The sequence below is a fragment of the Callithrix jacchus genome, chromosome 10 (assembly GCF_049354715.1).
Source record: "Callithrix jacchus isolate 240 chromosome 10, calJac240_pri, whole genome shotgun sequence".
NCBI lineage: Eukaryota > Metazoa > Chordata > Mammalia > Primates > Cebidae > Callithrix > Callithrix jacchus.
Window position 1 is genome coordinate 12,886,760 of NC_133511.1, and position 26,155 is coordinate 12,912,914.

The 26,155-nt window shown below is 43.5% G+C and overlaps 1 protein-coding gene across 50 annotated transcripts in view; it reads left to right on the top strand.

Moving 5' to 3' along the window:
* Positions 1 to 26,155, top strand: part of NCAM1 (neural cell adhesion molecule 1) — a 315,714-nt gene that overhangs the window by 240,048 nt on the left and 49,511 nt on the right. For 28 of the 50 annotated variants that reach the window (XM_054241571.2, XM_054241563.2, XM_054241575.2 and 25 more), the window contains 8 exons: positions 4,672 to 4,746; positions 6,562 to 6,780; positions 7,800 to 7,943; positions 8,316 to 8,453; positions 9,538 to 9,655; positions 10,105 to 10,274; positions 17,008 to 17,150; positions 23,766 to 23,795. In XM_054241571.2, coding sequence (XP_054097546.2) covers positions 4,672 to 4,746; positions 6,562 to 6,780; positions 7,800 to 7,943; positions 8,316 to 8,453; positions 9,538 to 9,655; positions 10,105 to 10,274; positions 17,008 to 17,150; positions 23,766 to 23,795 — 1,037 coding nt within the window. The remainder of the gene's footprint in view (positions 1 to 4,671; positions 4,747 to 6,561; positions 6,781 to 7,799; positions 7,944 to 8,315; positions 8,454 to 9,537; positions 9,656 to 10,104; positions 10,275 to 17,007; positions 17,151 to 23,765; positions 23,796 to 26,155) is intronic. The other 22 variants (XM_054241564.2, XM_054241576.2, XM_054241568.2 and 19 more) reach the window with 1 other exon arrangement.

Consider the following 26,155-nt stretch of genomic DNA (forward strand, 5'->3'; position numbering starts at 1 on the left):
GGAAACTGCCCCCATGATCCAGTCACCTCCCACCGGGTCCCACCCTTGACACGTGGGGTTATGGGAATTATAATTCAAGATGAGATTTGGGTGGCGACGCAGAGCCAGACTATATCAACATCCCAGGCAAGTGGTGGTGCCTCCATTCCTATGCTCCTGGTCTGAACATCTGAATTTCCCAGAGATATAGCCAAATGAAAGAGACCTTAGCATTCAGTTATACCTTGAAAAATAGAAAAACAGTTCTCCATTACAGTGGTTATGTATAGCAATACGTAAGCCTCATTTTTAGAATGATAACCAGCAAGACAAACATATAGCTATAATTTAATGTCTTTTTAAAGTCCGTAGTCATTATTAAATAGATTATAGAAAACTCCCTTATCTTATGCATAGTCACTGAACAGATTTATCCTCCGTGGTTCACCTGTCCCTTAAATTGGTGATCAGGGCAAGTTACTCAGGTGTGTCTACATTGGCCCTGGACCCTGAACATCTGCAATGTCTTCCTCAGCCTCCAGTGTCTTTATAACATCTTAGCAGGAAAGTATTTTCAATTATCCGCGGGAGAGACCTTGGTTCCCTTTCTGCTGTCACCTTCCTACGTCCTCAAGTGCATTAGAATCTGAAAAGAAAACGGATGAAATAAAATTGCCACCGGAAGTTGCTGATTCAAGTGAACTCCTTTTCAAACCAGAACAAATGCTTCTCTGTTACTTTGCCCACCTCTTCTGATAAGTATCTGGGCATCTTTTAGGAACTGGAATTTTAATTCACTTTTCTTCAGCAGCTAAGACTTTATAGCCTACTTCTGCTGGGGAGTTGAGGGTTCCAAATCTTCTATCTACACCTGAAGCCATTTGCTAACAGCATCAGCATTCCTTTCAGAACACAGCATCAACTTAAAAAAAATGTGTTTTTACACAGAAAACACATTTTGAAATATAAGTTCCCCAGGGGGTTATTTTACTTAAGTGAGATGGAGAGAGGAGGATAGTTCAGTTCTCAAAAGACAGAACCTTTTTTCTATCTGTGAACGAGGGATAGAATAGCATGGGAGAAATGGCTGAGTTTCGGACTCCAACCCAGGCTTGAATCTTTCCCCTATCATTACCATCACTTATGGCTCTGAGCATCCCTTACCTATCTGTAAAATAGAGGTTATAATGCTATGATCATCTATAAGCAAAGAGGCCAGTTCTAGTTAACCAGGGGAGAAATGATGGTAGCAACTTGATATTAGATCTTTGTACAAAGACTGCTCTTTCTAGCCCATGATTTGGAAAGAGAGTAGATGGCAACTTAATAGGTTATAATACACCCACCTGAAGACAGAAAGAAGGATATAGTAGTTGAGGGGGTTAGGAGAGGAGCTCAAGCCTTAGAATTAGATGATTTTTAATCTTGGTTTAGTGCTCATTAGCTAAGGGACCCTGAGCAAGTTATTTTATTTCTCCAAGCCCCAATTTCCTCTTTCATAAAATGGAGACAATAATATTAGCCTTTTTATCACTCAGAACTGTTTGATGAAATAATGAAGTGTGTTTTGTAAACTGGTAAGTGTGAACTGTCTACAAAAGAGGCCTTGGGGGATAAGTGCTTCTTGGAGGCGCAGAAGACACTGATGGAAGCACCTCTTGGCCCTGCCCCTGTGTCCGGCCCAGTCCAACACCTAGATTTATAAGCACGTGTCTTTGAATGCAGCTAAGACAACGCAATATTTATGCAGCAAGTGTTTACAGAAGAGATGAGATACTTTGTCTGTGAGAAATGTTTATATAAGTGCCTTTTAAAGTATGATTTATGCCCAGTGATGACATTTCACTTACATATGCAACTGAAAAAAAAAAAGGTGGAAGTTGAGGTAGGAATTTTTATGGGGACAACGAAAGTAGTGACAGAGTAGGAAAGGACTGGGCAGCCAGCAATGGAGGGAATGAGTTTTGAGATCAAAGCAGGATTTCCACTTACTATCATTAAACCTAGTATTTCAAGGCTTAGTGTTTGGGGAAGAATAATCAGCCATTGTGCTGCAGTGGAAAACATCCAAGCATTGATTTCCAGAGAGCCTGAGGTTCCTCTGTGCCAGCTTTGTCTCTGGTGTTTTGAGGGAAGAATCACTATCTTTTCCATGTGTGCAAAAGGCCAGGCATCTAAATGGATATCTCTTTCCTTAAAAACTTCTGTGATGATAAACGTGTGCATGGGATCCCGTTAAGCTGGGAATTCCTTTCAAAGTCTTGTTTCCCTTTCCTCTCCATGGCCTAGAGATAGATCCTGGCCACATTTGGCTATGAAAACTCCTCAGCCTTGCTGTGTTCTCCTGCCCCTTGAGTGTCGTGTTCTGTTTGAAAAGAGCTGAACAAATGAAGGCTGTTTTTTCACTTGGGATAAGAATATCCTTCTCAAAGCAGTAAGGGCTGACCGAGGGTAACAGGATCCATATGTTGAAGCTGGCTGCTAATACTCAGCATATGGTCCAGCAAACTTCCCTGGGGGGACTCAGCTTCTCGTTCTTTAAGGAATGCGCCAGTGAACTCCAGAGAAGATCAGGACTTAGGTGACCATGGCACAGACACAGCTTCTGGGCTTTGTAAGCCTGTTACTGTCGGGGAATGAGAGCCACAGGAAGTCATAGGGAAGGTCCTGGCTGGCCATAGCATGGATAGCACTGGCCTGCAACTCTCTTTGTAAGGCTCCGTGCTCCCCTAGATACTATGGGCCCTTTTCAATTCGTGGGCTCTCTGTGTTCCGTTAAGGGATAGTGAGTCCAAAGATTGTTACCTGGGGTCCCCAGACGTTGTGTTCTAGTGAATGGAAATGTTTTGCCCTCTGTGCAGAGGCGGCATTGCATCGTGGAAAGAACACCTACCTGGGCGCCAAGAGGCCTGGGCTCCGAGGCCATGCTAGCCCTAACTAGAAGTGGCCATAGGGAAGTCACGTCACCTTTTCCTTTCCTAGAAAATGAGGAGGCAGGCCATGGTGATGTCAGAGACCCCTTCCGGTTCTCACAGGGTAGAATCGAGTGGCAGCTGAACTCCCTCCCGAGGAGAATGAACGGAGAAAGCTAATCACTTGCATCTGCTCGCAGTGACCCCACCAGCATAGTATTCCAGTGCAGCTCTGCATGCTGTGGCCAAATGCAGGAGAGGTAGGGGAAGACCTTACATTGCTCTCAGGCAAGAATTCAGTCCTGAGCCTCAGTGAGCTGGCAGCAGTGGTCTGAGCTGGGGAGAGACTAGCTGCCCTAGATCACTATATTCTATCCAAACCAGTTTTTGGAAGTCTGGATTTTCCCCTCTTAGTTTCACAGAGGACAGCTCGGCATCCTCCCCCTGACTCTGCCCAGGGCCCTGTTCCTTCCCTTATCCCCTACTTCCTTTTTCCATCCCTGTCTCCACCACATCACCTCTTTCTCTCTAAAGCCTCTACTGGGTTTCTCCATGACCTGCCTTGTCTGTTGCTGGGATGGTTAGGAAGGCCACACCCCTTTCCCAGCCCCAAGCAGGCCCTCTAATCCCTGCAGTCTGCTGAGCACAACTGTAGTCTCTCCATCAAATAAGCGTAGACCAGGACCTGCAGCAGCTCTGCCTGTGAGCCGTCACCATGGCAACGAGCATTACCTCCATTCTACTGTGAAAAGAAAATGGCTGTTGGAAGGAAGCGCTCACTGAATCTCCATTCCCCTCGCTGGTTTTGTTCAGGCCCCTCCCTCCTATAGGCCTGAAGAAGCCCCATGCACTGAACCAAATATCTGTTTGCCTTTAGATTTAGGATTTACCTTACTTAAGAGGACGAGGGGCAGAAAGAAGTTGAATTCAAAGGAAGAAAGCATTTTTCCACCCTAAAACTCTATTTTCATGGGGAATGGTTATCTGCTCCCAGCTTATAAATGAGGAGCAGACGAACACAGGCATCTGTAAGATGGGGTATAGTGTATTTTGTCTTCTCAGTGCAGTGAAATGACTGAGTATATGGATATTCAAATAAAAATTCAGGGAAAGTAGCCAAGGGAATTTTACAGGGCACAGGCTACAGAATTTCTGAAGAGTGTCTGACTAATTGGGGTGGTGATATGTGATGTTGTCTCCTGTTATGGAAAGAGACGTGTTGGTCCTATAGTCATAAGGGAAGGTGAGAGTTTACTCTTACCATCCCCGCTTCAAAGTCAGTGTGAGCCTTGCTAATGATTGGGTCCAGACAGCGTGGGGAACCAGCAGGAGGCCCCTGAGCTTGACTGTGGAGCGGCAGCACTTCCTGCACTTGACACAGCTGTGGAGACACTTCAGATGACATCTAGAAGGATGATGGTTGGATCACCATTTCTCTGAATCCCAGGATGTTGCTCTCTTGGAGCAGAATCATAAGCCTCCTCAAGGGGTTAGAAATATTTAGGGCAGCAATCACCCAGAATCTCCTGGGGCACCCTGCACTCTCTAATGGGAAACAGCTATTCTATAGGAGGACGGTCTGGGCCACGTCCCTACCTGGCTGCAGCATGGCCCTGGCTGTCAGTGGCACAAGTTCCGAAACCCCACACAACCTCCTGCCTTCGCTCTTTCTTACAGTCAGTTGGGAAGCCTGTTTTTGAATGGAAGTTCTGGGTTTTATTCTTGAAAATTTGAATGTATGTTTGAACTGGGCTGTTTTTTTTGTTTGTTTGTTTTTCAGTTTCTCTGCAGGTGGATATTGTTCCCAGCCAGGGGGAGATCAGCGTTGGAGAGTCCAAATTCTTCTTATGCCAAGGCAAGTACCCCATGCACAGCTGCATTTTAGAGCTTGCTTCAGAAATTCACCAGGTAGAGCAGGAGCCCCCAGGCCGTGTGAGCTGGCTGGTCTCACCACAGCTAGAATTCTTAGCATTGCTCTATTGCAAGGTCAACAGTGTGGCCATTCAAGAGCCAGGGCCTCTTCCTTCCTTTTGCAAAAGGCTGCCTCAACATAGCAAACGTGTCATCTGGTCTGCAGCTTGACTATGGAGGAAGTGTAGGAGTTTTCTTAGGAAAATCAGCACAACTTTCAGAATAGTGAACCGTCCCACATCTCCTGTTCTGTATACATTCAGAGTTCTGTAAATGACAATGGAGAATAGTGCTGGCTCAGAAATACTTTGGTGGATCTATTCAAGGCTATTTCTTAGAATTTCCCAGAGCTTGAAAATCTAAGTCTGAAACTTCCCTGTAAGTAAACAGAAAACTGGTATGGCTCAGTTGTGAGGACATACATCCTGGTTTACCAGTCTATTGTGAATATCGATATTCTGTGCCATGGTCCCCACCGGAGCTCTGAGATACGCCAGACCTGGTGACCTTGTTTTACATTTAGAAAACATGCCCCATTTCCACAACCCAGCTAATTACCAGAAAATGTCCTGGGGAGGAAAAGCCTTCAAATTAATCCTCAGATTCTCTGTATATGACATGACTGGGATTCAGAACATGGAAGAACCAGGAAAGAGCTGAGCTAGGTGTAAACAGTGACATTTAGCAAGCAGCTTTTGGCAGGGAGGAGCCTCTAGATGCTGTCATGATTTGTGCGGACGAGGTGGCTTGTAGCCGTCGGATGCGTTCACTCCAGCTTTGCCTTCATTACAGCAATTTCAATGATCTGGAGACGCAGCCGTGGAACCCACAGCACATCTTGCAAATAGCGATATTTATTGAAAACATGATGGGTGCTGAAAGGAAGACTGCTTCATTTCCATACTAAGCATCTGTGCAGGGCTGGGTGGTATGGGCTGAGAAGGGTGCCTTGAGAAGGGGCAGGGCCCCATGCAAACAAGCAGGGCGCCACCATGTCTGCTGGATCTGAGAGCCCTTCCAGCTCAGTGTCCAGCGCAGTTCCAGTGTCAGAGCCCTGTTCCAGCTCAGTGCCGGGGGGCAGCTCGGCCACCACAGTTTGTTCCTCCTCATAGGTCCTGGGGAAGGGAAGTATGGGTGGTCCTGGCCACCTTCTGTGTAGCGTGCAAGGAAATGAATCTGTCTGAGCAGGGGGTACCAAAATGACAGTCATGCCAGTTTCTGCAGGCAGATGCTAGAATAATTGTGGTTGGGAAAAAAATAAAAAGTAGTTGGAATCCCCACTCCTATACTAGCCAGCACTTCTCATCTTCAGCTAAGAGACCATCATCCAAGTCTTCAAAAACAAGCTGATCAGTAGCCTCAGACCGGTTAAGCTCTGAAGCCCAGATCCTAGATACACTAATTCCCTTGGTTACCCGTTCTGTGAGGAATGTGTGTTCCTAGCTTACTGCCCAGCACGTAGCATGTCCTCAACAAATTTCTCTTCTCTTCCATCATTAAGGATAGGACCATGATAACAACTCACGCAAGTGGTCGTTGGGTTCTTTCCAAATATTGTAAGAGGTGTTAAGTATATAATAGTTAAATGCAGAAGCCAAAGAAGGGCTGTGCATCATTCTAGCAGCCATACTCACCCCTCCGATGTTCAAGCCTCGACTGATCCATTGTTCAGTAACTCTTCCTGATTAGCCACTCTCGCTCTGGAGGGCACTGAGTCTTTTCAACTTCAGTAGCTTAAAAATAATCTCTTCCTCTTTAGTGGCAGGAGATGCCAAAGATAAAGACATCTCCTGGTTCTCCCCCAATGGAGAAAAGCTCACCCCAAACCAGCAGCGGATCTCAGTGGTGTGGAATGATGATTCCTCCTCCACCCTCACCATCTATAACGCCAACATTGACGACGCCGGCATTTACAAGTGTGTGGTCACAGACGAGGAGGGCAGTGAGTCAGAGGCCACCGTCAACGTGAAGATCTTCCGTAAGATCCTCCTTCTCCTTCTGCATTCTCTGGCCTCTCCTTACCTAGGAGACACATGGGTAGCAGAAAGGTGGAAATGATGATAGAGGGAACAGCTGAGGGCCTGACAAGTCCTATTCTCTCTCCCTAAGTCTTTTCTGACCTTAGCCAACCCAGAACTCACAACCCTGGTTCACACTAGTCACAGCTACTCCCCAACAGGCATTCATTCTCAAAATTTGAATTACACAGTTCCCAGAGGGCTGTTACAGGTTCCTTAATCCCTTCTCCAAATGTTGGCTGAATATTCTGCAATTTGGGCCCTTCCTTCTTATTTCCCTCTCCCCTGCTGGTAATGGAGACGAAGGCTCAGCGGGGTGGGGGGTCGTTATCTGAACACTCTCTGCCACTAAAAGCAGGCAGTTCCCATTGCTTCTGAAACCCCATCTGGAGGTAACATCTCGTTACCTTGTTATTAATATCATGCACCCATCCCAGTGGTTGGAGTAATGGTGGGTGACAGCTAATGGAACAGTATTGATTGCACAGTATTTATTGCCATTAAATGTGCTTTTTTTTCCTTTTTTTTTGTCAGCATTCTCTCTGATGTAGGAAAGTTGGGGTGGGGCTGGGAGTTGGGGCAGTTCGAGTGAAAGACAAAAAAAGGACTGAGGACTCTTACTATTCATTGTAGAATGGGTGTTCCACCAGTTCATTCTGCCTATAACCTGTGCTTCACTGGCATCATCCCGCATGGCAAGGAACCCTTGGTTAAGATATTCCTTTCATTCTGTAGACCCTTTTCTGCACAAAATGTGATAAATGTAGCACTCATTCAGCAGATATTGGTTGCCAATGCCTGGCAACTAGTGCTTGGGCCAGCTGTTCCACCTGACGTCTATGAGGGCACCCTTCTTATACAACTGTACATCAGGATCGAGACTTGCCCAGGTCTCAAGTCCAGGCAGCATGGCTCTAGGGAAAGGGAGTCTTCGTGGGAGAACCAGCTGTTTTCTCTCACTCTTCTGCTCACTTTCCAGAGAAGCTCATGTTCAAGAATGCGCCAACCCCGCAGGAGTTCCGGGAGGGGGAAGATGCTGTGATCGTCTGTGATGTGGTCAGCTCCCTCCCGCCAACCATCATCTGGAAACACAAAGGCCGAGACGTCATCCTGAAAAAAGATGGTGAGACCTGAATTTTCTGGCAGCTGCCTTTTCCCTAGACCACCAATATCAGCCATACCGGCCCCTGAGGCATTCCAGTACAAACTCAGATTCATGTATGCCCAAACCCTCATGCAGTTTCTGGGTCCTGAATGGAAGCATGTCTGACATTGGTATATTTAGGTACTTGATTTTCTCTCCAGTACGGAAGACACATTTCCAATAGACATTTACTCTTGGCTATATTTCAAAACCAGGGACACATTTTCTTATTTCAGCTTGAAACCCCACCCTCTAAGACTGAAGTTAGGAAAAAGAGACTCAGCCACCTGCCTGCAGATACTGGAGCTCTCTGACTGATTCTTGGATGAACTTGCCTCTTATCTCTTCTAGTCCGATTCATAGTCCTGTCCAACAACTACCTGCAGATCCGGGGCATCAAGAAAACAGATGAGGGCACTTATCGCTGTGAGGGCCGAATCCTGGCACGGGGGGAGATCAACTTCAAGGACATTCAGGTCATTGTGAATGGTGAGGAGATCCCGTTCTTCCCGTTCTAGGCATCGCTGCAACCTTGATTCTCCAAAAGCATTCTCTTTAACTTTCTCTTTGGTCTGTAAAATAAATCCTGCCTTGCCTCAATCATCCCCCTCAGCTAAATTCCCTTCCCACCATAACATCTAGATTTCTTTGTTGTTATTCTTTTTTTAAAATACACTTGCCTGTTGGATCTTCCTTCAACTATCGGGGATTTTAGTGCAGCAATCGAATGTCCTTCACCGTTCTGCAGCACTGAAAACCTTCCCCCTGCTTACCGATTAATGCTCATTTTTCCTGATATTACCGTAATTGTGAAGTTAGTCCCCTGCTTAAATGTTCAAAGAAAATATTACAGTCAACTCAGGCCTCAGAAGAGTCACAATCATGGTCCATATAGGCTTATTAATCTTTATTTGCAGTGTCAAATAAACACACCCATGGAATCGATCTTCCATTTACAAGATGTTTACGGGAAATTATAACGTCAGTACTTAAAAAAATAAGTAAATCTGGTTTGAATTGTTTTGACTGTTGACACATATTTTTTGCCAAACTCTCCCCCTCTCATTCCTTTGGTAAAAAACAGTTTGTATACGAGGTTGTTTATCACTGTCCCAGGGAAATGGCACTCTTACTGTAGCTGATACATTCAAATTGGTATTAACCATTTAACCCCTGGGAGCAGTAATGTCCAACTTTTTCCAGTATGAACAGCCCCTTTTTACCATCAAGTTCCACTGACCCTGGTAGTTACTAAGTTTCATATGCACTGACTGAGAAAATAATGAAAAATAGCGACTATAAACTGAATACCATTTTAACATGAGTCAAATGTATTATCATAGCTTCTCAATGAATGAAAAACAAAAATGCATGTTTGGGAGAACTGTCTCTTCAGTCTGCAGAAGTTATTTAGCACACACATGAATTTCGATTCCTGACACTGACTCTGCAGGTGCACAGGATATTGTCCCGCAGGCTGAGAACTCCCGACCTGGAGCAATGTCTCTTCTCCAGGCCATGGGGTTTTTCCAAATTTTCACAACCACCCTGTGACACCTTTTTTTTCCTTCAGTGCCACCCACCATCCAGGCCAGGCAGAACATTGTGAATGCCACTGCCAACCTGGGCCAGTCCGTCACCCTCGTGTGCGATGCTGAAGGCTTCCCGGAGCCCACCATGAGCTGGACAAAGTAAGAAACTGGCATGTTCCTTTTATCATGGACTAGAGGAGGATGGGGCATCGTAAAGTCTGCTCCATGTTAGCATCTCAGTGGAATGGATGTGGGCTTCTTAGGACTATCAACTCCAGGTGAAGGATGGACTCTTTTCTATAAGATTCTCTTGCTTGTGCATTGATTATTCCTTCATTTTCAGCCTCGTGGGGCCAGAGTCAGAGCTGGAGGGTGTGGTCTTGGGAGCCCACTTTGAAACCTTTGTGGGTAAAGTTACAGCCCTTGGAGAGTCAGAGGATGGAATAGAGGAATAAAGGTGTATGTGGAAGTTCAACTTGGTGCCTTAACTTTTTGTGAAGACTGAGTCTTTCCCATTGGCTCAGTCTGCATTTTATGGAACCTAATAAAAATAGACATCTTACCCCTGTGGTCAAAATCATGTTACTTTGCATTTCTACACACTGTAGGGATGGGGAACAGATAGAGCAGGAGGAAGACAACGAGAAGTACATCTTCAGTGATGATAGTTCCCAGCTGACCATCAGAAAGGTGGATAAGAACGATGAGGCCGAATACGTCTGCATTGCCGAGAACAAGGCCGGCGAGCAGGATGCAACCATTCACCTCAAAGTCTTCGGTAAGGGGCCCAGGTCACGGCTCTGCCACGATTCCTCTTCCTCTGCACATTCAGTCTATCAGTAAGACCCTGGCCTCTCTCCCTCAGAACATAACCCAACGCAACCCTTTCTTGCCAGTTCTATCACATAACCGCCTAGTCCAAGCCACCACCATCCTTCCCGGGGCAGGGAGACAGTCTCATAGCTGGCCTCACTGCCTCTCCCTGTTGATCCACTTCATTCCCTTCTGCTCACAGGAGCCAGAATGACGTAAGTGCCACTCATCTGTTTGAAAGCCTCCAGTAGCTTCCTATGGCAACCAGAATAAAAGCCAGGCTCCCCGCCGTGGCCTACAAGACAGACATGAACTAACTCCTGCCTTCTTCTCCAGCCTCATCTCTCTTTCACTTTGCTGTGCATGCAAAGTTCTCCAACCACACAGGCCTTCTTTGTACCCCTCAGACATATCAAGCTTGTTCCCCATCTTAGGGAAATTGCCCTTGGTGTTTCTTCTGCTTGGAATACCTTTCCCTCCAATCCACTCTAAGCTGCCTTCTTCTGATCCACCATTCCAATCTTAACTCTCACCTTCTCAGTGGCTCCTTCCTTCACTGCCCTGGCTAATTCAGCTCCCCCTGCACTGTGACTACTCCCACCCACCTCCACTCATCTTTCTCTCTCTCGTGACTCTCACCGTATCTTCTTTGCTGTACTTAACAGTACCTGAACAGATGGAATGTTGTTTGCATATTTGTTTTGGGGATTGTCTGTCTCCTACCCCTACTAGTGTGTAAACGTCAAGATAGCAGAACCCTGGCTGTCATACACGGCATTATTCCTGCCACTCCAAACAGTGCTAGACTTGTCATAGGCCCCTGGTAACTTTAGTGACCGACGGGCTGACTGCTTTGCCTTGTTTGCCCCTTTGCCTGGGCTGTGTGAAACAGTGGCATAGGAGAGCCCCACATCCCTGCTGACTTTGTCTGCGTAAACTCAGGAAAATTCCATTCATTTTGGAACTGAAAGGCATTTTGACCTGATCTTGAAAGAACTGGTGGCAGAGAAATGTTTACCTCAACTCTCAACTCTCTCTGCACGTCTGTTTAGAAAACGCAGATAAGCTGGTCTATTGTAGACAGTGCTGCTGGGGAGGTGCCAGTCTGAGGGGCAGCTCTGGTGCCTGGAGCCCCCAGGTCATTAAAATGTGCACCTGGGAATCAGGGTTGGGACCTGCTTCTTCAGCCCGATCAGGAGAACTGTTTGTAAACACAGACCTTTGAAAACCAAGACTTTATAAGCAAATGGCCTGCTGTTTATTCAGTAGCAAACAGCTGGGTTTAAAAACAGGCTGTCAGTTTGGTTTGAGTTAACTGTATGTACTTGAGAGTAAAAGCTAAACCTTATGAAAAATATTCTTGAGAGTCTTTTCTTGAATTCAGGCTGATCTTCCCCAATCACTAAGGTTTTGGTAAGTTTTTCTGTATTATAGAAAAAGATAGATCCATTTGTTAATTAATCCCTTCCTTTAATAAATGTGTATTGATCACCATTGTTGCTGGACAGAGGGGCTGCAGAGATGAGTAGGATATAATCCCTCGACTCTGGAAAGCACAAAGAGGGAGATAAATAAATAAGCATAGAAGTTATAACAATCAATGTAATAATCAGAAGTATAACAGTCAGTGTGAGTCAGCAACATTTGACTGACTGCTGTGGACTCAGTCTTTGCCAAGTTTACGAGATGAACAACATGGACTCTGTTCTCATCAGTAGGTCCACAGGCTAATGTAGATAATCAGTGCTGGAATTTGAAATAACAATGCGTTATTGTGATTTCACAGCAGGAATATGCACAGTGTTTTACAGGAAAGAAGATCTCTGGTCCTGTGTGATATAAGTTAGAGAAGCCATTAAAATGTACTATATCATAGGTAGGAATTGCCCAGCTGAAAGAGTGAATGAGAATTTCAGGCAGCCGGGACACAGGCACAGAGGCAGGAAAAGCACAGGCTGTGTTGAATGGAAGCTTCTTGTGGACAGGGGCTGTGTCTGTTTTACTCACAGATACATCCCCAGCACCTGGAACAGTAGCCCGAATACAGTAGACACAGATTGAATAAATGAAGGGACTACCATTAGTTCTATGCGATGAAGCATACATACATATGTGGCAGGGAGGTAAGCCTGGAAACACTGTCATCACCTGTCTTTAGGAAATTATTTCAGACATTAACTCCATAAAGTAATAATAATAATAATACCAAACACAAACAGAACACCTATAATGTGCCAAGCGCTCTGTGAAGTGCTCTCAGTAAGTTAACTCTTTCAATCCTCATCACACCCTATAATGTAGATTTTATTATTATCCCCATTTTACATATGAGGAACCTGATCACAGGGGGATGAGGTACCTCTGGATTCACACTGAGGCAGGTGGCTCCTAAGTCCCTTCTCTAATCTAACAATGGTGATTGTTAACCCCACGAAACCCAACAGAACATATATTGTATCTGAATTACACAGGAAGTGTCTGGCAGTACTAGAATTAGTGCACTCTGCCCGCACCACCAGGTAGATTATGGTTTCTTTGTAAAAACAACTCGGCCTCTACTTGGCTGGGCACAAACAGATCTCAGCTTCTCCTCCAGATCTCTCTGGTAGTAATGGCTGCCCCAGGAGAGGGTGGGTAGTGAGTGCAGGGCCATGTGGGACCGTGGTACAGGGAAAAGAGTGGGTCAGATTGACGGGAGGAGTAACGAGGCAGGGAGAGTAGGGTGGGGAAACTGTTAAGGCAAGATTTGTCTTCCCACCCTCCACCTTGGAAACATACATGCCTCTGCATCACACACACACACACACACACACACACAGTGGAACATAGAGAAGAGGTGGCGGGGCTCCTGAAGAGACAGGGCAGGAAATCATAGACTTGTAGAGACTGAGTCTACTCAGAATGGGAGTGCTCCCCTCTCATAGCCTGAGGAGAGTTCATACAGCATCCCTGAAGGAAGCTGGTGCCTCCTATCCACCACCCTTTTTCATCCACCTCTCCTTCTCATCCTCCTTTCTCTCCTCCTCTACTCGCCTCACCATTGGTTAAGGAGACTGATAACCTGGTTAGGGAACCAGCTGGGGAGGGACCAGCTGGTTACAGCTCCTTCTCCTTCCACCTTTTGGTTCCCTCTCCATCCCTTTCCAACCTGTCATTGTGGACCATTTCTGGGGGAGAAAAAGGGCAGGTTCCCCAAGTGGGAGCAGAGTCTACAGCAATGAGGTAGAAGAGGGAGGAAACCTGTAGATAGTAGTAACTATCTACCTGTAGCTTAGTAGATAGTAGTAACTATCTACCTGTAGCTTAGATAGTAAAGAAAAGCCCAGAAGACCTGTGGCTTCAAGAAGGGATGTCCGTCAGTATCTACAGGACATATCTCTATAGGGATTTTATGACATCATTTGTACCTAAGTGGCATCATTCTTTCCTAAGAAAAAGACATGTTCTAGCACACGTCGCCGTAGTTATTAGCTAAATACTCCTTTTGCTAAGTAGGTGCATCCTGTCATCCTTTAAATTTGGCATTACTGTTGTCCCCATGTGTGCCTCTGAAGAAGTTTTGTCTCCATTGATTCTTACGATGCTCATGTAAATGCTCTTGAGGTCATGCTGCTGTGGCTGAGGCAAGTTCACCAGTGTCCAGGAACCCTGTGACTCAGCAGCCCCTGAGGGTTACAGCAAAGGACAAGCAGTGGCCCAAAAGAAGGTGCACCTGGTCATACCCCAGACCATCGTGTCCACCCTCTTTGTTCAGGGACGCACAGGCCTCAAGGCTCTTCTTTGGCTAGGGTTGTAGGAGCATGGACTGGAGTGGGTGTAGACAAGGCTGGCTCTTTATGGCAGGCATTCTTGGAAAACTCACAGGAGGGAAGATGGGGAAAGGTGCAGTGGAACAGTCTGAGGCACTAAGGCCCATGGAAGCAGATAGAGACTAGAACAGGGATCCAAAAGCCAGGAACTCATAAGCAAGGTTAATTAATAGAGGGCAGAGGATGTAGGAAGAGACTCCTCTAGATGCTGGAATGCAGAGGGAGGGAGTCTTTGGAGTTGGGTGACCCAATATCTGTCCCCTTTGGCCCAATAATGGCCTTTGTCCTGGTGCAGTTATTTAGAGCCACTCATGTCACTCTCAGGAGGGTCCCAATTTAGGCAATAAATTATGTCTGTCACTGTCGTCTTCTAAGGTGGCATTCTGCCCTTTCTAAGTTAGTTCTGACAGAAGCACTGCTGCTAGAGTAACAGAGGATTTAGTTAGCAGTGAGAAGCTTGCCTTCCTCCTAACAACTCTCTGGAGACTATACAAAATTAGCCATAATCATGTTTTAATAAGAATGTGGTTTGCCTTTTTTCTAAGGAGTCATACAGTGCACCTTCTGTAGCCATCTGGGAAATGGAGCCACCAAGGCCAAATATAAATAGATGGTAACTGACCCTTGTCTGTCTTCCGTTAACCTTTGGCTGCCATGACAAAGTACCACAGGTCAGGAGAAGGTCAGCGATGTTTTGGGTAATGCATTTGTGTTTTCTTGCATTACCCAAAGCATCTGGACCAGATCTCAGATTTTAAGGGCCTAAGACAGCCTTCCTGAGATTGTCTCCAGACCCCAAAACAACTGTTCCATTCAGTGAATTCAGTTGTTTGGCTGAATTTTTTTAATTTTTTTATTCTGTGACTTTTTCAAAATAGAAATTCAGCTCCTATTTTACCTTTCTTTTTTTTTCCGAGACGAAGTTTCACTCTTGTTACCCAGGCTGGAGTGCAATGGCACAATCTCGGCTCACCACAAGAAGGAGGCTCCGCCTCCTGGGTTCAGGCAATTCTCCTGCCTCAGCCTCCCAAGTAGCTTGGATTACAGGCACGCACTACCATGCCCAGCTGATTTTTTTGTATTTTTAGCAGAGACGGGGTTTCACCATGTTGACCAGGATGGTCTCGATCTCTCGATCTCGTAATCCTCCCGTCTCGGCCTCCCAAAGTGCTGGGATTACAGGCTTGAGCCACTGGGCCTGGCCACCTTTCTTTTACTTTATTTTATTTACCGTTTTGTTTTTCACGCTTACTTCATTTTACCTTAATTCTACTTTGGCCTCTAAAACTTCCCATTCAGTGGCATTTAGCATATACTCCTTCCAATACGAGTTGTAATATTCTTGAAAATCATATTCATCAAGGAAGACACAATAGGGAAACCTATGAGGTTTAACCTCGTTCGTGGGGACTCCATCAACTGAAATCTGCAAACATTCGGCCAAATTGGACTGAGATGTGCCTATGTACTATCCATCAAAAAAGGATTTGCTAAACAGGCTGTTAGTATGCATTACCTTCAGGCAAATATTTGAACTATACGGGTGATTTTATGTATAAGCAGGCATTTGTAACAGAAAGTGTACAGTTCTATTATTGTTTTATGTTTGTTAAAAGAGCACCAAAGACCTCAACATGGAGAAGATATATAGGCAATCCTTTATTCGCCCACTAAGGGTTACTGTATGAATTTGAATTTAAAGCAAATATAGTCTTTTCAAAAACTAGCTTTAATTCTCTTGGGCTTTTTTGGTTCATTTGTTTGTTTCCCTAGCCTGGCCTTTTCCTTTATTCGTGAAATAAGTTACATTTGTGCAGTGTTATCTTTTCTCTTCCTCACAAAGTTCAGCAATTTCAAAGCATAATTGTTTTAAATTGGGAAAATTCAATTTTCTCTAATGTTTTAGCATTTAACTCAGCTTTGGAATGCTTGTGTTTTCTTGCATTACCCAAAACATTTGGAAAATGAACTCATCTCAACTCATCTCCTTCCCATCCTGAGCCCACCCCAGAGCTCCTACCCAGTTCCTTGCCTGATTTCTTCATTTGACTTAATGCTAACACCAATTCTCCCAGTCATCAAGACTCCAAGCCACTTGGACTCCTTCTTATTGCTCCTTTTGGTTCTTTTCACCCCTCCTTGCCCTCTATTCAGTTGCCTCCTATCGAACCTTCCTCCAGCATCTTTCTCATAGCTGCTCTTTGCTGTTTCCCTCAAACAGGATCCTGACCTCGTTCAGGATCCAGTGTTACTACACATCTGGGTCATTGCCAGGGTTTCCAAACTGGTTTTCCCATCTCAAAGTTTTCTCTAGCCTAACACTTCCTGAAATGTCCCCAGATTAACCTTCTTGAAATCTAAATGCTTTTGTGCCCCTCATTAAATGCTCTCTGTGGGCCTCCACCAGGCACCGGGTTACATTCCAGCCATCCAGCCTCACCTTCCTCTGCCTCATGCCGCACTGTTCTCTTCCCTCTCTTCATATGTTCTTGCTTCTTTACTTTCATTCAGTGAGTTTCCTACACTTCAGATGACTCCATCTCCACCCTAGAGTCCCACCTGCTGAAAATCTCATGGCCCAGCCCCAAAGCCATCTCCTCTTGAAGGCTCCATCTAAGGGAGCACTCTTCCCCTGCATCATGCCGCCTGCATTTCTTGCTCCTAAGACTCTTACTCTATATGATATTTCTTATTATTATGGTTTCTATATTGTCACATGGCTACATCAGTTGTAAGCCTTGGAGAGTCAGTTTTGTATCTCCTAAAACACCTAGGCGAGGGCCTTGTACTTAGCAGATAGATGACCTTTATTGGATAGGTCCATGTCATCATTTAAACCCAGAAAGCTCAATAGTTAGATAAACTCAGAGAAATGTTTTGTCTTTTCAGCAAAACCCAAAATCACATATGTAGAGAACCAGACTGCCATGGAATTGGAGGAGCAGGTCACTCTTACCTGTGAAGCCTCCGGAGATCCCATTCCCTCCATCACCTGGAGGACTTCTACCCGGAATATCAGCAGCGAAGAAAAGGTATCACGTTGCCCAAGAGTTTCAGGGCCTTGGAATGCAGACTCAAAGCAGATTGAATCTCCTGGGCCAGGTCTCTTCGGTGAGCTGGGAGATGGGTTATGGTCACCAGAGACCACAGCCAGATCCTGGGGCCTCCCTCACCCAGCCTGCAGGACATGGCCTGCTCAGTATCCCCTTGCAATGGATTAGGCACAATTCCTTGGATAGGCTGGCAGGGTGTGATGTATGGGCATGCTCAAGTTAGATGTTCTGGGGAGGAGGCAATAGTGGTTTTCAATCCCAGAGTTACGGAGCTGTTAGGGAATAAAGAGAAGCCAACCTCCTGGTGTGCCAGGTGACACTGTCATCATCTCAAGAGCACCCTAGGAAAGATCTCCCAGAAACAATCAAGATCAGAATGAACCTATTAATTCTTTTTCTGTTTGTATACTCATGCTATATATGCACTTATGCACAAACGCTTGGTTGCCATTGTGTCTGCCTGTATTCTTGGTCACATTTGGATATCATTTTGTTCTAAAGGCAAAAATATATAGCAGTTTCTAAGTGATGATTACATCCTGGTTCTTCAATATGTTCATGAGAGTTTAAGAGCACTGCAGCAACCTTCCTGGCAAATTTAAGTGAAGGGACATGAGCTTTAAAGTCCATGGATTTATAGGCCACCAGAAAGCTATCTTTATTGTTGACAATATATAAAAACTGAACTGACCCCACATAATACAACCCTGGATTATTGAGTGGGCCAAAAGTAGGAGGAAAAAAAGACTGGTTTAATGCAACTTAAACCTTCTTACGGTACTTTTCCAGTCTCATCTCATATATCCTGTAGTCATGGGCTTTGTTTCAGTTAGTCCAAGTTTTGTCACCTATTCAAGAGTGACAAAAAGAGGCCTTAGCCTTACGGAACATTTCTAATGGATTGCTTATTGATAAGAATGTCAAAAATGAAAGATCTTCACTATTCTGCCTGCCTGAAGGAAATCTCTAGACAGGGTAAACTCAAATAAAGCCAGAAAGAGATCATGTGAAATACTAGAGCTAAATTTGGGATTTGCATTTGAGGAGCTAATTTCTAGCCCACTAATAGAAAACAAAACTACATCAAATGGAACCAACTGCTCTTCCAAATAACCTGGGCATTTTTTTGGCAACTTTTACCTCCAGAGTTAAATTCTACTTAACAAAAACTCAACTGAGGAACTGCTAAATATTTTTGAAACTCACATATGCTATTTGATACTCTGAAAACCAGCTAGATTAAAAGATGTGGTGTTTACTTGATATTTTCTTTATCAACATAAGAATTAAACCCTCAGCTAAGATGTCAGCCCCACTCATGTGTGTTATGTGGATTGAATGTACATTTCAGGGCTTAAACCACAAGGCTACTGCCTGGCAGATCTTTCTACATCAGCTTAAAAGTAGATTTTTGTCACAAGTGACCCAGTGTATATCTTTGACCTAAGTGAAGGACAAGAATAATATCTGTCTCAGATGAATGATGCTTTTGAATTCTATATCTTTTCTAGGAATAGCTCGACAGCTGAGCTAGACCAGAAAGGTTATTAAGATTTGTGCCTATGGAGGTTCTTTAATAGGTTGGCAATTCTGGCTTGTATCTATGATTTCATTTTTATAGAATGAGAATAATATCCAGGAACTGATACACATTCATATTTGCTAAATATGGAGACAGGTATCCAGCAAAAACTATCTCAAGCCCAGTAGTAACTACTTTTTATATAATTCTATCACTATAGATCATTTGTCTTAATCTTAGATAGTTATTTCAGCCCAGCCACATTGGTTGTAATGTGATTTCTTATCCTTGCCTTCAAGTTCACTTGAAGTTCACTTTATTGGAACATGAGTGAATCAATGTTAAAACAAGTCCTCTAAATTAGCTAGTGATATGACACTAGACTGACATATTTGCCTACGTGAAACCCTATAGAAGGAAATTTGTCACCTCTGTTAATTACATATTGACATCAAAAAGGCGTACTGTCCATCTTACACTGTGGGTAGCTAATGATTAAGAAAACAAATATAGGCTGTTCATGAACCAGTTGGAGTACAGAAAATACATGTCACTTGTACTTTGGTAGACTCTCCTCATGTTTTCCTCCACCCGAAGTTGCATTCTAAACAATTAGGTATCAAGATTACCAGTGTCACTGAAGTGTAGGAGTGGAAAAAAAAATGTTTTCTTTTTATTTTTTATTTATTTTTAATTATTATTATTATTATTTTTTTTTTTTGAGCTGGAGTTTCGCTCTTGTTACCCAGGCTGGAGTGCAATGGCGCGATCTCGGCTCACCGCAACTTCCGCCTCCTGGGTTCAGGCAATTCTTCCGCCTCAGCCTCCTGAGTAGCTGGGATTACAGGCACGCGCCACCATGCCCAGCTAATTTTTTGTATTTTTGGTAGAGACGGGGTTTCATCATGTTGACCAGGATGGTCTCGATCTCTTGACCTCGTGATCCACCCGCCTCAGCCTCCCAAAGTGCTGGGATTACAGGCTTGAGCCACCACACCCGGCCAATGTTTTCTTTTTAAAATTGGGGTGATGTGCTAAGCAAGCAAAACTAGAAAATTGTATCTAATTGGTCAGGTAATGAAGCCTCCTGAGATTTAGGTCACATAAAATGCCAAATGTTTGGAAGGCACCTTTTGAGGTCATCCAGTCTCGCCTGGCACTCTGGGCTAGCATCCTTCCCAGGAAGCCAGTTGGCCCTGTCTGAAGCGTGATGGTGTCAGTACTCTGCAGGGGAGTTGGCGAATGCTGAAGAGCAGAAAGGGCTCCTTCCTTGCCCCTTCCTCTACTTGGTCCTCCCAGCCTCTGCCACTCAGTCCTTTGCATAAGAGCCATTAAAAAAGCTCTTCGACTTTCCTCCAGTCCACTCCTCTTAGGTAGAACACACAAGCTGTTTTCACTATTTCTCGTATGTCATGGTTTTGATACCGTTTATCTTTCTGGTTATCCTGTACTAGATAGTTTCAGTTCACTAGGGCTCCTCTGAAATTTTGCTGGGCTCATTGTAACTATACAGACTTCAGTAGGGCTATTGCCTTTTTTATCTGGATGCCATCATGCAGGTAAAGGTGCATTAGCTCTTAACAGTCTCCTTATTCTGTTGCCTCATATTGAGCTTGTGGTCAACTAAAATGCTCAAGTCTTTTTCTCGTGAACCCCATTTAAGCCACACATCCCCTATCCTGTTCTTATGCAATTGATTGCTTAACCAATATTGCAGAATTTTATATTTATTTCTGTTAAAAATTGTATTTTGTATGTTGCAGCCCAGTGCTTCTCAACAGGGTCATGGTGGCAATTTGGGAAGATGCTTCTTTCACTAGGACTATACTATGTATTGCAAGACACTTAGCGTCTCTAGTTCCCTTCCCATTGAATGCCACTAGCCACCTCTGAATTTACTAAAAATGTGACATGTACAAACACCCCCTGGCTTGAGAATGACTGTGTGAGTCCATCTTTCTAACCAGTCAGAATGGGCTTTCATCAGAAATTTACCATAGAAGTCTGTGGGTCCAGGGCACTTCAACCCATGTGTATGTTAAAAGTAAAGATGTAGAGCAGTCAGTAGAGATCCCAGACTGAGTAGAGAGCCCAAAAGCAGGCAGTTCAGTAGACTTCCAAATGCAGCCATCATCTAATATTTGTATTAGCTGCTGCTTCCAACCTCGTATGAACACTTATTTGCAATATCTTTGTCTAAGTCACTGACAGAGATGTTGACTAGAACGAATTCAAGCACAGATCCCTGAGACTGCCACAACGGCTTCCTTTTTGCTTGGTGGCTCAGAAGGTAGGGCACCTGATGTTACTGGAAGCTTTGTGTTACTAGCAACCATTTATTCTAAAAGCCTCAGAGCCATAGCAATTTGGGAGACACACAAGAAGAATCAGACTCGAAACAACAAACAACTCAACATGATATCATCCCTCAAAAGAAAGATCTTGATTCTTGCAGCCCTGGCATGTAACAGACAAGCTTCTAAGTGATGTATAATTGGCTCTCTCATGATTTGTATGACATTAGTGGAAGGTTCAATGATTCCTTTAATAAAGTTAGTTACAATATCAGCGAGTTAAAGCAGCTTTGTGTGTTGCTTCACTGCTAAGTTTAGTCTAGTATCAGTCTTCTTAAAAAAAGAGGCAGAAAAAAAAGGCATTCAACCATAGACATCTAGTTATTGACTTTCGAATGGAATACCAATGTTCATGTTTATTATAAAAGAATGAAAGAGATAAGCAAAAGCCAGTACAACGAGCCTGAATGTCACACTCTACCTTCGATCGTGTCTCTGTATTGAGTCTAATCACTCATTTGGAAATGACCATTACCAATCTGTTGAGCTTCACCTAGTTGAGTTGGTTTAGCTCAACAACTGGTAATAGCTAGGGCACCTAACTGTTTGGGTCATTGAGATCATTAGGGTAGATCAGCTGTCCAAAAGTTGACATATTTCTTAGTAGTCACTATTACGTTGACTGATAAACTTTACCATCATAATGGGTCAGTTTGATCATATGTATGAAAGTCATTGTGAACCTCAGAAAGCTGCTGCATCCGTGTCGTTTCGTTACTCATCCTGCCCAGATTTATTTTAAATATTGCCAGGTGTTTGAGTGAGTGGTGCTAAATTCCAGGTGCCATTTACATACTGAGTGAGACCCATGGATGATGATTTACATGCTCTATCCCTGGCAGAAAAAAATCCATCATACGCTTCTTTGAACATCTCTAATACTTTGAAATGACCGACAAAGAAAGACCTATGAAGCCTTATTAAGAAAAGGAGAGCAGTGAAGAATTGAGATCAGAAAAGATAGGAAAAATAAAAAGCATTCCATGCACCTTGAATCTTAGGTCGACAGAATATGCCACAAGTAAGAACTTTTGAAGTTCTGGATTCTTTGGAAGCTGCAGTTCCCCTTTAGCCAGGAAGAATTCCTCATTCAGTACAAATGCAGGGCCCACTTTCAAACACTGGAAAAGATGGCTGCATTGAGCAGTCAGAGTCTGGTTTACTAGCATATGGTCACATGAATAACGGAATATGTAAGAAAATTATAGAGATGCTTCACTTTATTTTATATACATGTTCCTGCAGACTTGTGTGTAAGACAATAAAATATGAATATCAAAACAACCTAGAATAAACAATTTTTGGAGGCTTACTAATCATACCCTGATTTACTTCATATGTGTGTGGATTTGCATATCAGGTTGTCTTAATGTGGGTCACACCTTCACCAACTTGTTAGGGCCAAGATATTTCCTATCATTTCACCAGGCACACAAGTAGGAGGTGATGTTACTGGAAGCTTTGTGTTACTAGCAAGTACTTATTCTAAAAGCCGCAGAGCCATAGCGATTTGGGAGACACACAAGAAGAATCAGTTTTGAAACAACAAACAACTCAACATGATATCATCCCTCAAAAGCAAGATCTTGATTCCTGCAGCCCTGGCATGTAACAGACAAGCTTCTAAGTGATGTGGAGTTGGCAGGCACAGTGGATGTGTTGGCCCACCGTTACTTTGGTCTCTGCATGTCCCTCTGTTCTCATCGTGTAACTCAGTATTTCCATCCTCATTTCTCACGAAAGTTCCTTGCATTTAGTGGGCTCTTACTAAATGTTTGCTAACTTACTTGCATTCCCTGGATTGCGTTGCTATGATTCTGGCATCTTCTCTATCCTTTTTCCATCTGAACATCAGAGACAATCAGGCAGTCTTGCCATGTAATAAAAAGAACAATGCACCTATCATATCTTTGACTCCTAGTATGAAAAAACAGATAAACTGTAAGGAGAATAGATTCCCAAATGCTAGAGAAATAAAAAAATCTAGATGTGGGTGGAAAATCCCCCTAACCTCTGTGTGTCTGGGTTGGCTTGCGAATGCCAACTTGTGAATGGAATGCGGTGTTTGATGGAGATGGTACATGGTGGAGCCTGCATACCATCTGGGCATTCTCTGCTGCTAAGGACTGGAGCCCTCCCACAACCACTCCCATTTGGTATCCTCAAAGCTTCCTGACTCCCGGTCTCAAGGACCTCTCTGCTCCTTGCTTTGTTCCTTTTGGAACAAAAAAAATTTTTTTTTATTTTAACAGAATGCATGCAAAGAGTTATAAAATGCATGAGCATAAAATGGCATTAGTATATCTGTGATAAGCTGCCTTATAAAATCCAGAGGAGGAAACCTGCTCTCTAAGTATCTTTAGATAATGTGATTAGAACTAGTCATGCCACTCAATACTAGGAGCAATATTTAAGGTGTTTTGGAATGAGAGCAGTCTGGTCCTACTGGTATTCATATCTAGGTATACCAAAGATTAGGAAAGCCTGAACCTTTTGAATTATACATTTTAATGTGCCTAAGGGGGGAAAAAGCTGAACATAAGCTAAATCCTAAATTAAATTGTGTAATAAACACACCATTGAAAGTGGGCCTTGGAAAAAGTTCTGAATTAAAGAAAAGCTGCATGTGCACGGAATGCAGTGTGAAACATTCTCTAAAGCAACATGTTGTAAAATTTTACTGCTTTCTTGTTGTGTTTTATATCTTGTTCTCTCCAGGCTTCGTGGACTCGACCAGAGAAGCAAGAGGTATAGCTTACCTGACCACTAGCCAGTCTTTAGTTTTGAAAGCGTTACAGTTTAACTCACCATTGCAGTTTAATAACCAGACATGCTAAACTAATTAGTAATTTAGTTAGATTGAAGAATAGGTCGATAGTGGTAGACGTGACTTAGCAATAGTATTACTTTAGGATGAGCAAGCAAGCTGTGTTGGGAGTGGATGAACAAATCCATATTATTTCCTAAAACGGGATCTTATTCTCTCGCTGGTGCTGGTAAAATCACATCCAGGTAATTATACTGATATAAATAAATTGCCCCCAATTCCCAGGCCAGGCATTTTGAAATGATGAAAGTTTTTTGACTCACGTGGTTGATGTGGCTCTGGACCATAATGTCACAGAGTTAGTGATCTAAAAACCCACTCCTCCCCTTCCTTTCCAGCTCAACTCATCTTGTTGCTCACTTATTTTATAATGATCGGTCTTGGTAAATTATCACATCACATTTCATCTCAAAAGCAATGCAAATGATGTCTCTCATTGGTTTTCCCAAATGCTAAACCTATCTCCATTACTTTTATAGAGCATTAAATTTATGAGATTAGAATGATGTGGTACAAATGGTTTTATGTTTTTTTTTTAAGTCAGTAGCACTTAGCCTTTGAAATTTCTCTGACTCATTGCTTCAGTTTGGATGATGTGGGACTTAGTTTGAAAACTGAAGCTAAATATTAATCTTTAGACCCTGATTGCCACACCTCAAGACCCTACTTATCGTCATGCCTATAATTTTTTACCTGATTTATGTGAAGTGATAAACAGTGAAAATAAAACCAGTAGACTTTAGATGAGATTCAAGGATCTAATCTCTAAGGACTTTTTTAAAGTAGCCTTTGCCTCTTATCCAGATGGGGCTTTGATCATGTAATGCTATAAATGCAAAACATGGCGATCCTATAGATTCTGTATTTTAATTTGGTAAATCTATCCTCTTAATCTCTCAGAAATGATAATTATTCAGAACATATAACTCATGTGTTCAGGTCAAGCTTATAAATATTCATGTGCTGTTTAATATTTAAAAGTTGACTGCCTGTTGCCAGGCACTGATCTTAGTTTCTGCACATGTGAACATGCTGCCATTGTCAAATCCAGTTCATTATAAACTTCCTGTGTATAAGACCCTCCTCCCTGTCATAGGGACGATGATTAAGTGTACATCCTCACTGAGATCCTTTCCACCTGTGGCATAGGAACCACTTAGTGCTATCACAGGTTGGGTGCTTTATTGTTCAAAAGTCATGGACCCACTGGGATTGGGGAAGAGAGAGAAGTAGGGTTATCAGCCACTCTTAAGCAGCTGCGGATCTCATTCTGCTTGTCCATATACAACTTTCCCTATTCATACTCATGAGGAGGAGCTAAGATTTATCAGGGAGCATTAAGGAGATGTTAAGAGAATTATTATCGTAAGTGGAAATAACAGGTTTACTCCCAGGAAAGCAGACACCTCACTCTGTTTTTCAGAAGTGTCCTTATCCTGAGTGTCTTACTTTGGATGTAATTGACTTTCAAGTGAATGCTGCCTCTAGGGCTCAGAAGTTCCATTCTCTCCTGTTTGTCTCATTCGGAGATGAAGACCATAAGTCCAGATGAGTGCAAAAGAAGGCTCGGGTTATGGCCAATTTCATTTTGTAAGTTCTGGAAAAGCGTTAGCACTTTTACCTGGAAGGAGGAAGAAAAAACATTTTGATGAGAAGAATAATTATCATTACCCTTCATACTTTTGGGGGGGAAAAAAGGGAGTTTCCTTGCCATCAATATCTATTCATACTTGCCCAGAGCTCATCTGCTCCTTCTGCTGCATCCTGGGTGGTCAGCATGACTTTTTGTCTGGATGGCTGGTAGGTGGCACTCCCTGAAGTTGTGCAGGAGCCAGAGTAAAAGCATTTCAGGGGAAGACAGTCTAATGACACTAAAGTCTATCTGTGTATCTTCAGAGGAAGAACCGGGCATCTGGCAGATAATTCTATCATGAAATCTGTAGTGAATCACTGCAAAGTAAGAAGGCTGGTCTGTGGGCATCAATAAACAAGAGAAATTTCCACATGGAGAAATTTCCTATCTAGATAGGAAATTTTTTCTTCAACTGTTTTATTATTAGATTTTTCTGTTTTGTATTAGATTATTCTGAGGAAAGCCTTGGAATATCCCCTGCTTTGTTGTCGTTAAGGTCCTGTTCTTACCTATATGAGTTTCTCTGCCTCTTTTGTTACAACATATCTTCCTTATGGAAATGTTCTCTTGACTTCCAGAAGATTATGGTACAGTTTCCAAGTTTGTGTGTGGCAGCCCCAGGACAAGTCTGGTCTGTGTCACAAAGAA